Raw genomic sequence first — 17,808 nt, forward strand, 5'->3', positions numbered from 1 at the left:
TTAAAGTAATTAACCGTACTGAACGATTCGATTAAAAACTGATTGGAAATACTGTTTGATTTTAGTAATAATAATAATAATAATAATAATAATAATAATAATAATAATAATAATAATAATAATAATAATAATAATAATAATAAAAAGGAAATACAATTCGGTTGAACGGTAAAGGAGGTATCAAGACATTTGGATTTACTTTTTTTTTATTTATTATTATTATTAAATAAAATCAAAAGGTATTTCCTTTCAGTTTTTAATCGAATTGTTCGGTACGCTTAATTACTTCAATGTTCGGTATAGTTCGGTTTGAGAAAACTGAGTCTAATTGCCACCCTTACAGTTAATTACTAAAATGGTCCCTTAACGTACTATAGCAAATTATCAATTTAGTTACAAGTTAACAAAAGTCTAACGGCAAAGCTAACGGAAGACCAAATTAGTTAAGATTTTTAAAGTTGAGGGACTTAATTGGTCAAAAAAATAGTAAAATACCAAATTAGTAATTGAGTAAATACTCAAAATGATCCATCGACTATAGCTAAATTCACAAATTGGTCCTCGACTTTCAATTTCAACCAATTAAGTCCTTAACTTTGTAATTTTAACACAATTTGGTCCTCTGTCTATTTGACTGTTTGTTGACCGTGATCGATGATCTCCAGAAGAACCTTCAGCTCTCGTCGGAGCACATGGAGGCCTCCAGGATGACGTTGCACTGGTTTGGAAACACGTCGTCTTCTTCGCTCTGGTACGAACTCAACTACATTGAATCCAAAGGGAGGATGAAGAAAGGCGACCGGATTTGGTAGATTGCTTTTTGGCAGTGAATTTAAATGTAACAGTGCGGTCTGGAAATGCAACCAGAACCTTAACAAATTGATGATAGAGCATGAAATCGCATATATATCCTCAAAAATCACAGTCAACAAATAGTCAAATAGACAGAAGACCAAATTGTGTTAAAACTACAAAGTTAAGGACTTAATTAGTTGAAATTGAAAGTCAAGGATCAATTTGTGAATTTAGCTATAGTTGATGGACTATTTTAGGTATTTACTCTTAGTAATTTCGCTATAGTCAATGGATATCAAAGTCAATGGACATTTTGATAATTAACTCTATTATTTTTCAAAGAACTTTTTAATCGAACGGATTAATAAAAGTAGAAAGCATAAAATTAAAAGTAAAAAATTGTGATATCCGTCAACATCCACTTGACCACTTCCCCGATAGTCACGCTTTTGCCTTTTGGTACACGTTTCGCAACTCTTTCAACTTTTACCCTTGGATCACGGCAAGGAATCATCCTCTCATCTTCAATTCATTCAACATTTCAACTTCAACACAGCACCATCCATAACCAATTCAGCATGCATGCTACCTTTCACACTATTAATACAACAGGACTGTTAGTTGTATATATATATATTTCTTTTACGCCAAGCTAAGGCATTGATAATGATCAATAGACTGTCTATTTGTCTCTCAATTGATCCACTCAATTCAGACTTTCCTCGACTGGCTTATCTCTTTACAACCTTTTACCGGCTAAGACTTCGATGACATGTTTCACCAAGTGCACACCCCCAAAATAGTTACGAATTTTCAATAAAACAAAAGGAGCACAAGAAAAGAATATTATTTAAAAAATTTGTACATCTAGTGCTTTAGGCATTTGTATTTTTGACGAGTGAAATAATACATATAGTATGGAGTGTCTCGACTCAATTGAAAATCTAAACTAATAATTATATATATTGTATATATATTCTCATAAGATCCTAAATTTATATATATTATGTTCAACTGTGAAGGTTTTATTAAGGGTGTGTTTGGTTCACACATAGGAATCGGAATCGGAATGGGTATCAAATACTTGGTAATGGTAATGGGTTTTGGTGAAAATATTGAACATGTTTGGTAGTAGGGTGGAATGAGAATGGTTACTAATAGTAGTGCTTAAGAATGAATAAGGGAGTGAAACCCTTACAGGGCGTTTGGTTGGAAGGGAGGAATTATGTGGGAAAAGAATTGTAATTCCATGGGAGTTGAATTACGGGGAATAAAGTGGTAATTTAAATTCCAGTGTTTGGTTGACAGGAATAGAATTACTGGGAATTTCAATTCCGATGTTTGGTATACATGGGAATTGAAAGGGAATAAGTAGTATAAAGTCAAAAATGTCCATTATTGTTGTTAGACATTAATTTTAGGTTAAAAGAGGAAGGGGTAATTTTGGCTCATCACTATCTTTTTTTCCCAGGAATTAAAATACCAGGGGGGACATGGGATTTTAATTCCATGAAAATGGGGGAATTGCAATTCCATGGAATTGCAATTCCCTCCAACCAAACTACGGAATTTAATGGCCTTTGGAATTAGGTGGGAATTAAGTGGGAAGGGAATTTAAAATCCCTCAAACCAAACGCCCTGTTATTGTATTTGGGTATGGGTTTTTCTATTGATGGGGTATTCGAAACCCATAGTAGTGTTCTAAAAACCTATCAACCAAACAACAACAATCACTTTCATACCCATTCCTATGGGCAAAACCCACCAACCAAACACACCCTAAGTTAGATTAATTTGTCTCTTCTTTTTTTTTTTTTTGAAGACAATTACTTTGTCTTTTGAGATCATAAAATCACCATGCTATTCTAATGTTTAATTAAAATAATAATTTAATCAATCTTATCTATCTTAAAAAATTGGTCAAATTGTACGTAAGTCAAGTGAATAGTGCAATTAAACTTCTTTAAGTAAAAAAAAATTATTAAAAAAAGAGTCGATTACACTTTTCGTTTGATTATGAATGTCAATTTAATTTGATCTGTTTCTCATCCATCTTTTATATTAAAAAAAAACAATTAACACTTTATTTAGTATCAATTTTATGATCTCCTACGTTTCTTAAGGGAAATTCTATTCACACCACCTCTTTTGCTATTTGCACCACCTATTTAATAGGTATAGTAACTTTATAAGTGGTGCAAATACAAAAGTGCTATTTGCAACACCATCATTAATTGTGGTCAAAGAGTAATATTGATTATCTATTTTTTATCACTCAAAATATTAATTAAAATAAATAAATAAATAAATAAAAAGTACCCGTCACCTTCTCCGTGAGAAGGCCAGGGACTGCCTTCTCACCGGAGAAGGCAACTGGGCTGCCTTCTCACTGGAGAAGGCAACTGGCTGCCTTCTCACCGGAGAAGGTGACGTTTAGGTTTTTTTTTTTTTTTTTTTTTAATGTGTTAATTAATTAAATTTTAAATTAACAAATTATTAATTGCAAGTTTGACCAGGTGGTGCAAATAGTAAAATGTACCCCATTTGACTATTTGCACCACCTATTAATTATTAAAAGTTTATCACATTTTTACAATTTTAAGATGCTTAATTTATATCCACTTTTGATAAAAGGGTGGTGCAAATAGCAATACCCTTTCTTAATCATGATATGGTGTCAATAAGATTAAAAAGTCAACATAAAGTTTGCTGCTAATTGGGGGATTAAAAAATCAGCATCAAGTTTTCAAAAAAACAAAAACAAACAAATCAGCATCAAGCATTAAAGTTGACAATTTGGTGGCATTATTATGTGATTTTAAAAAATCAGGAAACTAGGTGGGAACTGGGAAGCACACTAGTGACGCTACTACTCTACTAGTAGTGGACCGCACTTCCACGCGGCTCCCAGTATTTCCCACCCCAATGTAATGTGTTTAATATAACAGGATAAGATTGCTCAGATGGTATGTGGTGACTTCTTCTATGTAAGAGGTCATGAGATCGAGCCAGATTTAAGAGGTGTTTGGTTCAAGTTATATAGGATAACTAATGTTATATTTGCTTAGGAATATAAGATTCTCATGTTTGGTTCATGTTATGTAATTTTTTCAGAAAATGTCACATAACCTCTATATTGAGTTTTTAGCTATTGAAAGGGAATGTGAGATACTCTCCAATTTGGTAATCTCACATTCCCTTGTCTTATTACTAATTTTGGGTTTTTGACATTTTAATAAATTTATTTTGTTACTATTGTCTTATTTACATACATCAGTTTTAAACCAAACACATGAATTTAACATTCTCAGTAATCTAACATTCTCTAAGGTAATCTAACATTTCCGTGAACCAAACGCCCCCTAAGGGTGTGTTTGTTTAGAGGCTTTTGCATTTTATTATGGGTTTTGATACTCCATACTTATTATCATGTTTCTTTGTTTATTATTTGCATGAGCAACTCAGTTGGTCACATAGATAAAGTTTGGAAGAATGATTAGGAATAAAGTCGAGCGTGATGTGGGGACCCTTAGAGTTGAGAATTTAACCTTTTGAAAAGAATGTTTGTTTGCTTACTTTTATTATCTGGCTATTAGATTCAAATCTTTATATATGTAATGTTATTTATATCTTATAATACTTATATACTGAGTGAATTTTATTCTTATAACTTCACATTCACAATTTATCACAATTTTCTATATATATATCTTTTGTATAATTTCAACTCATTTTAAAAATATACTAATAACAATATTTTAATTTATTGTTAAACTAGTATTTTATTATGCGCGATGCGCAAAATTAGGTGCCTAATATTATTATTTTATATTAAAAATTTTTATATTTAAATTATTATAAATAATAATTTATACAATATAAATATCAAATGTATAAAAATGTTTACATTATTATTATTATTATTATTATTATTATTATTATTATTATTATTATTATTTATTCATTTGATGTTTATATTGTATAAAATAACTCCAAATTATAATGTATAAATATTATTATTATTGAAGAAGATAAGAAAATATATGGTGGACGCATGTGTATAGTAACAATAGTGGAAAAGATAACGGAAGTTATAACGGTAGAGGTATATTTGTTCAAAATATTATAAAGTACAACCTTTATAGCATAATGTATAAAAAAAAAACTTAACGGACATAAATGAAGGGTATAACCTTCATTCACACTTATTATGTTTTTAGATTATTCCAAAGAAAGGCTGAACCCAACCCTAAGGACCCCCTACACCCCGGCCTGACAGAGCATTTGGGAGCATTATGTTTTTAGATTAGATTAGATTAAAAAATAAAAAGGACAAAACAGCAAAAATAAAACGAAACTACTAAAAAGCTGTCAAACTAGCGCTGGTGAGGAAACACTGTCTTAATAATATTTATAAAAAAAAACATATTATAATATGATGTAGCAATGTCACGCCTTATTGTCATCCACACATATGAAAAGATACATATGGGCCTTCTTTGGCACATAATTAACTTTATCAGACAATTTTAACTTACTTAATCACTATTAGTTGTTTAATTTCGTTAAACAACTAATATAAGTGTTGGATTAATTAGATTTTTATAACATTTTATTATTTCAAAACGCTAAAATTAAAAAAAAGGATCAAAATAGTTTTTTTCGATCAATTTTTTTGAGAAAGTTATTTCACATATAATCAACTATCATCGCATGTAATCAACTATCAACTAACCGTCAATTTACCAAATATATTTTATGATCAACTAATATTATCAACTAACCAAAGCTACTAACCCAATCAGCTAATATTTACCGGCTAATAGGTATTTACCAAACACCCCATTGTTTTGAATGCAAAAATAAAAAAATTTGTGACTAACTATGCATTAAATTTGTAACTCATTAATAATTAGAGTTTAAATTAACCCATCCTTGCATTATAATATAAGGATAAAAAATTTAATAATAATATCAGAGTTATAAATACTACTACCAGTCTACCACTATATATCCTCCTTCTTGTTCAGCGTTGATTATAAAATTCTCACCGCCCATTCTCTCTTCCGTCGTCCGATCAGTACAGTCTCACCATGGTTTTGTCGAGGGCAGCTTCCGAGTCCGATGCCTCCATCAGCTCAACCTTCGCTTCCAGATACGTTCGAGCTCCCCTTCCTAGGTAAATATATACTATTTATTCCGATCCCTTTTTATGTTCTCCGATTAGGTTACTTCAAAATGAACGCCGGCGAATTGAATGATCGCAGGTTTAAAATGCCGGAGAACTCGATCCCCAAGGAAGCGGCGTACCAGATCATAAACGATGAGCTGATGCTGGACGGGAATCCGAGGTTGAACTTGGCGTCGTTTGTGACCACTTGGATGGAGCCTGAGTGCGATAAGCTTATCATGGACTCCATTAACAAGAACTACGTTGACATGGATGAGTATCCTGTCACCACTGAGCTTCAGGCAAGTCTTCATCGTCCTCTACTCTACTCTTCTCTTCTATTTCAGATTCATTTCACGTTTGTGTCTCTGTTCTGAACTCTGATCTGTTGTTCCGATTTGAAAAAATCAACTAAAATTACTCTAAATTATACAGTTAAATTATTTATCGTGATGAGTGAGATTTAAAATGGTAATAAATTTGACTTGAATGAATTCATTTACGCCGTCCTAGATTTCATGAATTCATATACGTCATCGCTGACAACTAGACTGCACTCCTGGAATCTGGATTGCATATCTCATTATCTCCCATATTTAGTGAGTAAATTAAAAAAAAAAAAAAAAAAAAAAAAACTTTTTGAGGACAACTTTTCAATAATAGGAATTATGCCCAATAGAATTTTTTTTTCTTTAATTATTTGGTAAAGAAATTTCACACTAAATTGGGCCTACAAGTCCCCATCATTCCATCAATACGCGTCCAATTTCGCAGCGTGTGGTCCTGATTGCTCAAACACCCAATTTGGCTGAATGTCAAAGGATGTCGCTCGCGTATTATGGTCGCATGGAAGTTAATAATTTTATTAATATCAAGACATTGATATAAAAATAAGTAACAATATTCTTTTTCTATTAATAGTTTTACTCTCATTTATTTGAAGAGCATCTCTAATGAAAAATTTTAGTGAGTTTTTTAAGATTTTTTTTTTGAAAAGATTTTTTAATTTAGGTAGAGGAGAGAGAATAAAAATTATTCATGCAAATTTTAATATTTTTAAACATTATTTGACATAAATAAAACAACGCTCTTGCCAATGACAGGTGCGCGTTGGGCACGTTAATATCTTTCTTCTTCTTTTTTTTTTTTTTTTTTTTTTATCATTCTTTTCTTCCTTTTACCTTTTCTTTTTTCTCTCTTTTCCTTTCTATGTGGTATGACAAAAATCTTTGAAAAACTAGAATTGGTGAGGATGCTTAAGTCAAAAAATAGCAACGGATCCCAACTTTCTATATTTAGCAGTTAGCACTCTGTTTTTAACATACACTTTTTTATATTAAAGAAATAATTGACTCAAAAATAGTGTGTGGTAAAGTAAAATTGCTATGGATAAGAGTAACATGCTCCGTTTATCTAAAAGGGTGAGTGAACACTGCTTAAATTCCTTAAAACAACCGAAGTTGTGAAGTTTTTTCATTCAATTTGTTTGTAAGCCTTAACATCTATCTCATTATTCACTATCTCACTCAATGTCAACAACTCTTTCTTGACTATATTTTTTTTTGAGTACTACTAACCTTATTACAATGTTCTGTGACTTCTCATTTGCAAGGGTCACAAATGTGCTATTGAGCATAAGCTACTTGACACCCCACTATATTTTAATTCTTTTAAACAAACGTACCTACATTTAATTGAAATGATTACTATAAAATTAAAGTTAAACTACTAATAGCTTAAAAATTAAACTACAATTTTGTTTTAAAAAAAATTAAAGTGCATAAAAAGTAAAATACAAACGATGCATATGTGACCATGTATATATATAGACTAAATTTAAATAAAAAATAATTAAAACAAAGAGTTGGCAACAAACTGAAAAATGGCCGTTGCTTGCAACGGCTGGGTCAAGTTCATAGTGGCCTTTAGCTGTTTTTTTTTTTTTTTTTTTTTTTTCAAGAGAAAAAGCACCTAGAATGTCCATTGTTCTATTTGTTCAAGAATCATGCAAAAGTTTTTTAAACCTTTAAAAACCCATGAAAAACCACTAATGGAGTGCGTGGCTCTTACCCCAAAAAGTTGAATCCCTAACCCGATAGAGCATATGGGAGGGTGTAAATCACGGTGAAGGCAGGGTCAAATACCGGTGTGCATAAGAAATCTACCCACTTTAAACATAATTTCACACTACCGTCGCCAAGGTTTGAACCTTAGTCTCTTACCCCAAATACTGCTCACTAAATCATTGAGCTAAACCCGTGCGAGTGGAGTGCTTGGCTCTTAAATACGTTGTTGGTGACCAATTCATTTTAACATTTTTTTTTTTGAATTTATATATTGTACTGTGCCGACAGACGACAAAGTCTTTGGAACCCATTCTTGATTTCTTGACCAAAGAGCCAAGTAGCCAACCTTGCTATTATTTAGCACATGGGAATACTAGAGGCATGTGCGATGGTGGCCCTAGTACTTGAAATATCAAATATGATAGCCCATGCCGGTGAATTGTGACTTTGCTTTTGGAAAGTGTCTGTCCATCGTTTCATTTTAACGTGTTTGCGCATCCAACACTTCAATTTTTATTTATTTTTATTTTTTAAAAGAAGCTAGGCAACAAGGGAAGGTGGGCCAATGTGTTAGTGATGTACTGATGTGACAAAATTATTTGATTTGTGCGACATTAGGATAAAATTAATATACTTGACATGATTGCTCAAATGAATATTATAAAGTTGACAAGATTGCTCATACGATGTTAAGACAATAGCATATTAAAGAATGAGTTTTAGGACATGGTATCTCAAGCTTTAATCCTTCACTTTTAGTTAGCTGTAATTATTTATTAATTATTTTTATTTTGTGGGTCCTAAAAAAAATGTTTATATCAAAAATTCAAGTTATGATGTAAAAGTTAGGATTAGAATTAGAGAGTAAGTAATATTTTCTTTAACAAATTTATCAAGATTAGATGACCTAGGACTTCCGGAGATTATAATCCAATATCTACGTAGCGTTTTTTTTTTTTTCTTTATTACAACGAGCCAATAACGCCTCTCTACTGAGACTCAAACTCACAATCTCCCATATAGAAGTTTAATCCGGGTGCCATTAGACTACAAAGTCTTGGCATGGCCAAGAGCATTTAATAATACTCCAACTTGTATATGGGCTTACAAAGGATTCAAATTTTATGGCAACCTAAGGCACACAATATATTTATTTGAGTACTACTAAGTACTAACTCTGTTACAATTAGTATTTGTTCATATCTACTTTCTCAATCTATTGAAACATCAAGAGTCAATAATCACTCTCACTAAGGCCGAGCTCCCATTTGGGAGAGTCATTTCGTATCAATAGACCACAAAGTCATTGGGAGGCATGCAATATATTGTTTCTCCATTGTTCTTAATAATATCCTGCTTGTTCTGAATGGTTATGTTGGACGTTCATTGACGGCCCGTGGTCATAAAATAAAAAAGTACACAATAAAGAAATTTACATGATCAAGATTATAATATTTTGTTGTAAAATATTTCTTATTATACTCTGTGTAAATTTTTATTTTCTTTTGGGTATCAAAAACAGAAAGTTAAAACTCAAGCCAAACTTTAATCTTTGAGTATTTGGCTTGGATTTCTAGTTGGACTGTTGGATAGAAAATATTATTGTGTAATTAGAGTATCAAACTCATGCAATTAGATTAGAAGATTGTTGACTATAAATGATTTTTTTTTTTTAATGAAACCTTAACCACCCTAAATGATTCATATTTATACTGTATTGAATTTTTGCAGAACCGATGTGTGAACATGATTGCCCATCTTTTCAATGCACCGCTGGGAGACGGCGAAGCGGCAGTCGGCGTCGGGACGGTTGGGTCGTCGGAAGCCATTATGCTGGCCGGATTAGCGTTCAAGAGAAAATGGCAAAACAAGATGAAAGCCCAGGGCAAACCACATGACAAGCCCAACATTGTTACTGGTGCCAATGTCCAGGTACATATACTTAAATTATTTCTAGTTCGATCACCTTCAACATTAATCGATGAGCATGTGTTTTATGTATGTATATATAAGCTGGTTACTTTTAATGGGCTTCAAGAAGATCAAGTTGTGAAACGAAGTTATACTTACAGGTATGTTGGGAGAAATTTGCGAGATACTTTGAAGTTGAACTGAAAGAGGTGAAGTTGAGCGATGGGTACTATGTGATGGACCCTGAGAAAGCCGTGGAAATGGTGGACGAGAACACAATCTGCGTCGCCGCCATCTTGGGCTCAACACTCAACGGCGAATTCGAAGATGTTAAGCGCTTGAACGATCTCTTAACAAAGAAAAACGAACAAACTGGGTATACTATATATTTTTTCATTAAATATTATTGTATTGTATAATTCAGGACATTATTAATTATTTAACGTTTGATAATTGGATGGGTAGGTGGGATACTCCGATCCACGTGGATGCCGCGAGTGGTGGGTTCATTGCCCCATTTCTTTACCCAGACCTGGAATGGGACTTCAGGTTGCCATTGGTGAAGAGCATTAATGTTAGTGGTCACAAGTATGGGCTTGTGTATGCTGGTATTGGATGGGTTATCTGGAGGAGCAAGGATGACTTGCCTGATGAACTTATCTTCCACATTAACTACCTTGGATCTGATCAACCTACTTTCACCCTCAACTTTTCCAAAGGTATTCTCCATCGTCACAGTTTATAATGTCATAGATTAAACTAATTAATTGATTATTGAATGGTTCGTTCTACCTATATACATTATAGTAGGGCCAGGTCGATTTGTCATTCCTTCATACATTTTAACTTGTTGCTGTTAATTTCCAGGTTCTAGTCAAGTAATTGCTCAATACTACCAATTGATTCGCTTAGGTCATGAGGTGAGTTTCGGTCCGAGTAAATAAGTATAGTTAGTATTATGATAGTAATATTTTGTACAATCAAGTATGTAAGATATTTCAGTCAAATTGATCAAGATTTTATTTACAAGTTCAATTTTAGGTGGGAGCAGCTTATTGACCTAATTCTTATTAATTTGAATTGGTCAGCTATGAGCAATAGGAATGCTTTATTTATGCTTTTATTGATATATATTATAGGGGTACAAGAATATTATGGAGAATTGCCAGGAAAACGCAGGAGTGCTAAGAGAAGGATTGGAGAAGACAGGGAAGTTCAATATCGTATCCAAGGAGATTGGAGTGCCACTGGTGGCGTTTTCTCTCAAGGACCACAGTCGCCACGACGAGTTCGAGATCTCGGATATGCTCCGGCGTTTCGGGTGGATCGTGCCGGCGTACACCATGCCGGCGGACGCGCAGCACGTGACGGTGCTCCGGGTGGTGATCAGGGAAGACTTCTCGAGGACGTTGGCGGAGCGGCTTGTCATAGACATCGAGAGGGTTCTCCACGACCTCGACGGCCTTCCGGCCAAAGTGGGTTCCAAGTATGCGACGGAAACGGAGGTGGTTTCGGTGGCCAATGGCGGCGTGGTGGTCCGCAAGAAGAGTGAACGGGAAGTGACGCTGGAGGTGACCACGGCGTGGAAGAAGTTCGTCGCCGATAGGAAAATGAAAAATGGGGTCTGCTAACTGCTAAGAGCCTAAGACTTAAGACGACTAGAGGCCGCAGAATGGCCAATATCGCTGTTTTTTGTTTTTACATGAAGATTGGTCGTTGAGTTTGTCCACTATTTATTTTATGTGTACTTGCACTCTTGCTCGTGTGTTATTAAGGCTCTACTTATGTATGCAAAGCCTTTAATAATATACTCCGTATAGTAATAAATGGACACCAGCCTATGCTTATCATTAAGAGTGCGATTTACTTAATACATACACTCGAGGGTGTGATTATGAATTTCCCTTGTTTCTTAAAAAAGAGTGTAATGTTTTGGTCATATGTGTGACTTGCCAATTTAGAGATGTTATGTAAAAAATAAGAAGTTAAAATATGTAAAATTAAAATAATTGGGATAGGCATTTTATTTTTGTCCTAATATAATATCTAAATAGATATATGATGGTGTAAATGGATACGGGCTACTAGGCCTTACAAGGTGCTTATATGAACAATTTATATTATGGATCAGGGTCACATATATAGCATTATGGATCTTAAATCGAAACGATGGGATACATAATTCATACTCATAAGGTACATGATTTCATAACACAATACATAAAAAATCACAACACAAAACGCATACACATGCTTATATATTTGGGGTGTGTTTGGTTCACACAAGGGAATCGGAATTGGAATTTAGTCAAATACTTGGTAATAATAATGAGTTTTGGTGAATGTATTTTGCATGTTTGGTAATAGGGTGGAATTGGAATTGATACGAGTAATTCCCGGTTGTACTCGTAGAATGTATGTACCGTATGTATGTAATGTAAAATGTCCATATAGTATGAACAAGGAAGAAGAGACATAGGCCAAGAAGTCCTTTTATTCATAATTGCTCTTTTGTATTTGTAGAGGGAAGGGAGAGCATAATGTAGAGAGAGAGAGAGAATGCATGGTGGAAGTAAAGGGAAGGAACCAAAAGTCCCCTCATCAAAGAGCTAGGTGCCCTTATATAGGTGCAACCAAGTTGGGTTTGAACTTGACCCGTTGACCTTGATTCGAACCGCTTGATCCAATCCAAACAGGGGCACGGGGCACGGAGCATACAGGGAGCCTGAACCCGGGGTATATTCCCCATCAGGAATGATTACCAATATTGATGTTTGGTTATGTATGACACTATAATGAGAATAAATGTTTTAAAACTACAAAAATAAAACATTAAGGCAATTGATCTTAATATAATGACATCCAAAGCACCAATATGGACAAAAAAATCAAAACAAAAATCTAAAAGCACTAATCCAAACTTAAAAATCATATTATATGGAATGATACCTCTTTTTAATTAGGGAATTGAGTTTTTAATTGAAGGGGTAATCAAATCTCATAGTTGTGTTTTAAAAAATTGTCAACCAAATACTAACTATGATTTTGATTCACATTCATGGTGTGTAAACCCATGAACCACACACACCCTTACTTATTTTTCAAATCTGATTTAGGTACATAATTTATATTTATAGGCACAGAATTTCACAACACAAAACATAGAAGTTCATAACGTAACACACAATTATTAATTTGTTTCAAGTACAAAATTCATACTCTTAAAATACATAATTTTATAATACAAGACACAAAAACTCATAACATAAAATACATACACGTGCACCAGGGTCCACAATGTACTATAAACCATGGTCCATGGTATAAAGCTTGGTGCTTAGGCCATTTACATTAGTGAATTTTGGACCAATTTTTGAGAAAATGTAAGTGATGTGGAAGAGAGAGAAAATAAAAAATCTTTTGCAAAAAGGTGATTTTTATCATAAAAGTGAGTCCCACCATGTGCATTTAAGCCTTGCATGTGGTCGCCTGTAATGCAACCAATGCGCCCAGCGAGGCGCGTGCACGTTAATATGCTTTGTTTGTTTTTTTTTTTTTCAAATTTATTTTATTGGTTTTTTTTTTTCATTTTTTCTTTTCTTTTTTTTTTTTTATATTCTCTCTTATAGTTGATACCTCAAAAAAATCGATCTAAAATTTTTACTATTGAGAATGCCTCGTGATGATGAAGTTGACCGTGTGGAAGGAGACACTAATAAACAAACGAGAAGAAATTGGGCATCTACTAATATGAATGCTATATGAATTGTACTAGATGGATTGACCACTCAAACCTAGGTATCAAGAGGCTCTTATTTCAATATGTAATTAATGGAATATATGGTAGCAAGGGTTCAATAATAAAGTGCCCACCACGCTAGCTCGGTCCTTTTTATAACCCAACTTGCTAGGCACTTGTCATTTCAACTTGCTATTATAGTAATAAAATGACGGGTTATACTATATGTGTTTCTAAATTTTACTCCTTAAATTGTACTTTCTGATGTGTTGGGTTTTGATAAATTATTTTGTGATATGGATCTCAATACAAGTATTTATATTAAGATTTTGTGTGTGAGAGTACAAGTTGAGAATAGAAAATAAGAGTACACATAACATTTTTTTAAAATGAGAGCAGTTGATAGGTGTTCAAGACTGATCGCTCAAGTTAAGAGCTTGTGGTAGTATGTTAGATTGTTAGGTAGAATTGGTAACAAAACCTAAGCAATTATGGTGCACATATGCAACCTTAGACAATATTTATCCTTGTAAATCATTTTCAAAAGTAAATCATATAATACTATCACATTATTATATTTACAATTCTTTCACTATTTTTCTACACCTCTATAATTTTATCTCATGTTCAACAACAACAACAACAACAATAATAATAATAATAAATAAATAAGAAAGTAGGCCCTAATTTTTGCTGCGAAATGCAGAAAATTTAAAAGGTTTATGAATATAATAATATCATTATATCAAAGAGATGATATATGGTTTATAAGTTTTTTTCTATTCAAATTATTTTATCTAATTTACTTATATTTCGTATTTGTCATAAATAAGTTTATAGCATTTCATAAATCATAATGCTTTAAAATCTCACCTCATTCAAGTATATTCATGGCTCCACATTTGACTATTGTATAGTTTATCATAAATATTGTATTGTAATTTATAATGTATTTTGTATTCGAACTAAAATATTGAATTATTGATGTTTGATATTCTGTCATGAACAATTTTTAATTTATTTGAACTTCGCCTTTGTCAAAAAAATTATGAATCCGCCCATGTTATTATCCATTAAAATAATATTAAACTTGTGACAATATTAATTTCGAGTTAAGAATTTAAAACTCTTCAACTAATGTTCATTATTTCTTTACTCTACATGTCATAACATTTATAAAACAATTTCATTTTAACATGCATTTTTGTGTTTTGGTTAGAACCAACGAAAAAGCCATGAATACCGTACCCCTTCATCATGTGGTCTCCATCATCTTCCATGCATTAGGCATATGTCTTACCAAAACATTAGTACAATAATCAAAGATTATTGATGTCGCATTTAAGTACCATCTAAGCAATCTAGATTTCCCGATGCACATTTAGTTAAATTACTATTTCATCCACCAACACCTCCAACAAGTGACTATCAACATCATATTGCCTGCACAGGCTTAACTTATTAATTTAGTAGGTAGTATTTGAGACAAAAGAACAAAGTTCGAAACTCGACAGCTGCAATGTGAGGAGAAGAAGTAACTACCAACACTTTTTATATTTGCTACCAAGTCCTTCACTTTGCCCCAAATTTGTAATCTACCATATATATTATATGTTTGATTAAAAAAAGGTTTAGATTAGCAAATCATTAATATACTACTAATATAATGGACATAAAAATATAAAGTTGAGTATTATTACAGACGGACAATATTTATTTTAAAATTCTAAAAAATTAAAAATATTATTGACCAATGAAAATTTGACATATAAACATTTAAAATTTTAATTTTTAAAAACTTGAAATTTTAATCTATGAGTTATAAGATATGTGTGTAATTTGTATTTATAATTAACATGAAGTTGTAATAGCACCTAATTAGTCATCAAGGTGGCATATATAGATTATGTTTTGATGAATGCGATTATTTTTTGACATAAACATAAAGAATACTAATATAATTTCCAAAATGATCTTCCGACTATAGCATTTTCTTAAATTGATTACTTGACTTTAAATTGCACCCAAAGTGGTCCTCCAACTGTTATCTTCGGCGTAAAGTAGGTGTTGAAATAAAGAGTATAACGGGTAATTAAGGTTTTTCACTCCAATTTAATGAATCTGCGACTCCTTTTCAACAACATGCACATGTTTTCTTCAAATTAGGTTTTTTATCTCCTCAATTTGCGATCAAATTGTGAATAATCTACTAAAAGGCCAAAATAGTTAATAGTTCACATCTACAAACTTCCCAAGACAAAAATTTTACTATGGAGATGTTCATATATAGCGAAATTTGAAAAGTTTCCCAAGGCAAATATTTCATCCCAGGCCGCAGCCGAAGACAAAGTCGTCGACCAAATATATAGTGAAATCTTTGCCTTGGGAAGTTTGTAGATGAAATTGAAGATGAACTATTTTGACCTTCTAGTTGATTATCCCACATTTTGATCACAAATTGATGAGAGCAATAACATAATTTAAAGAAAAAATGTGCACATGTTGCTGAAAATGAGTCGCAAATTCATTAAATTGGAGTGGGAAACCTGAATTACCCGTTTTACTCTTAATTTTAACACTTAATTCACGCCAAAGATAACGGATGACCATTTTGGCTTAAAATTCAATAGTTGGAGGACCACTTTGGGTGTAATTAAAAGTCAAAGAACCAATTTAAGAAAAGGCCATAGTCGGATGACCATTTTGGGAATTAACTCAATATAAAATTGATATAATTGTATTTTGAGAAAAATGACACTTTTTCTCCATGAGTTATATGCTTATAACACTTTTTTTCCCAGAGTTATTCATGTATCCACATTTGTCCCCCTAAGTTATCTTAAAAGTGACGATTTCCCCCCATTAAAAATAAGTATTTCATTTATTTTTCTTCTTCAACAAATGATTGCTTATATGTATGGATGACCACGGTTCGGTTCGAACCTAACCGCACACTGTAGCAACCGAACCGAAATAGTATGGACAATTTTGGTTAACAATAAAATAAAATAATAGTTGAATTTATACTATTTTAAAAATAAAAAATAGAATTTACAAAAATAAATAAAATTTGAACTGGCGGTCCAAACCGAAACTGGAACATTCCTAAATGGTTCCCATTTCGATTTATCATTCCTAAGAACCGTGAACTGAAACCAAACCGGCGATTCAAACCAAAACTGGAACATTCCTAAAAGGTTCCCGTTACGATTTATCATTTTCCAAAACTATGAACCGGAACCGAACCGCAGTCATATCTACTTATATGTGGAATTAGAATAAATGTGAAAATGACCAAACACTATACTATTGGTAAATGATAAATCAGTTCAGTTTGGTTCCAGTTTCGATTTTGAACTGTCGATTCAATTTTATTTATTTTAAATTCTATTTATTATTTTTAAAATAGTCTAAATTCAACAATTATTTTATTTTATTTCAATTCTAAATCGTAACAAAGTCTGTCCCTACTATTTCGGTTCGATTGTTACAGTGTCCAGTTAGGTTCGAATCGAACCGTACTCATCCCTACATATATGCAATAATTTGTTGGAGAAAAAAATAAATAAAAATACTTATTTTAAAGGATAAAATTGTCTATTTAATAATAAAGGTGGGAAACCACAACTTTTAACATAACTTAGAGGACAAATGTGGATACATCAATAACTCACGAGAAAAAATGCTATAAGTATATAACTCAAGGAAAAAAAAGGTGTCATTTTCCCTTTGTATTTTTAATATGATTTTCAGTCAATGATCTTGTGGTCTAGTGACATTAAGTGATTCTTTTAATTGGAAGGTTATGAATTCGAGTTTCAGTAGGACAATATTGACTTTTTGTATTTCAATCGGTTAAGAAAGTAGTTATGAGCAAATAAAAATATTATTCAATTTAGTATTAGAGCTAAATGCATACAAAATGTGATTTTATTAATTTGTATTATAAAAAAACTCCGTATAAAACTATAGTCTATAGATTTAGCTGTGGTTGTTTCCAGTTTCCAAGGACCAAGGTGCGAAGTCGCATTCCACTCCATGCGAGTCCGTTCCCACGTCCGTGTCGAAGGTGTCTCACTCGCTAAACATAGCGCGTGAGGAACAACCCAAAAAACTCCAATAGTGAA

The 17,808-nt window shown here is 32.5% G+C and overlaps 1 protein-coding gene across 1 annotated transcript; it reads left to right on the top strand.

Moving 5' to 3' along the window:
• Positions 1–5,804: 5,804 nt before the first annotated feature.
• LOC109167690 (glutamate decarboxylase) lies at positions 5,805–11,841 on the top strand. The gene is made up of 7 exons (XM_019316781.1): positions 5,805–5,974; positions 6,063–6,267; positions 9,763–9,963; positions 10,104–10,318; positions 10,408–10,661; positions 10,810–10,862; positions 11,082–11,841. The coding sequence occupies exons 1-7, from the start codon at positions 5,889–5,891 to the stop codon at positions 11,571–11,573; spliced, it is 1,506 nt and encodes a 501-aa protein (XP_019172326.1). The 5' UTR covers positions 5,805–5,888; the 3' UTR covers positions 11,574–11,841.
• Positions 11,842–17,808: the final 5,967 nt, after the last annotated feature.

Source organism: Ipomoea nil, unplaced genomic scaffold (assembly GCF_001879475.1).
Source record: "Ipomoea nil cultivar Tokyo-kokei standard unplaced genomic scaffold, Asagao_1.1 scaffold3169, whole genome shotgun sequence".
Taxonomy (NCBI): domain Eukaryota; kingdom Viridiplantae; phylum Streptophyta; class Magnoliopsida; order Solanales; family Convolvulaceae; genus Ipomoea; species Ipomoea nil.

What these genes read in the sequence shown, in the direction of transcription:
- LOC109167690 (XM_019316781.1), top strand. Translation starts at nt 5,889, where the DNA reads ATGGTTTTGTCGAGGGCAGCTTCCGAGTCCGATGCCTCCATCAGCTCA. An exon ending in GTTCGAGCTCCCCTTCCTAG is followed by an intron (nt 5,975 to 6,062) that starts GTAAATATATAC and finishes GAATGATCGCAG; the next exon opens with GTTTAAAATGCCGGAGAACT. An exon ending in TGATTCGCTTAGGTCATGAG is followed by an intron (nt 10,863 to 11,081) that starts GTGAGTTTCGGT and finishes TATATATTATAG; the next exon opens with GGGTACAAGAATATTATGGA.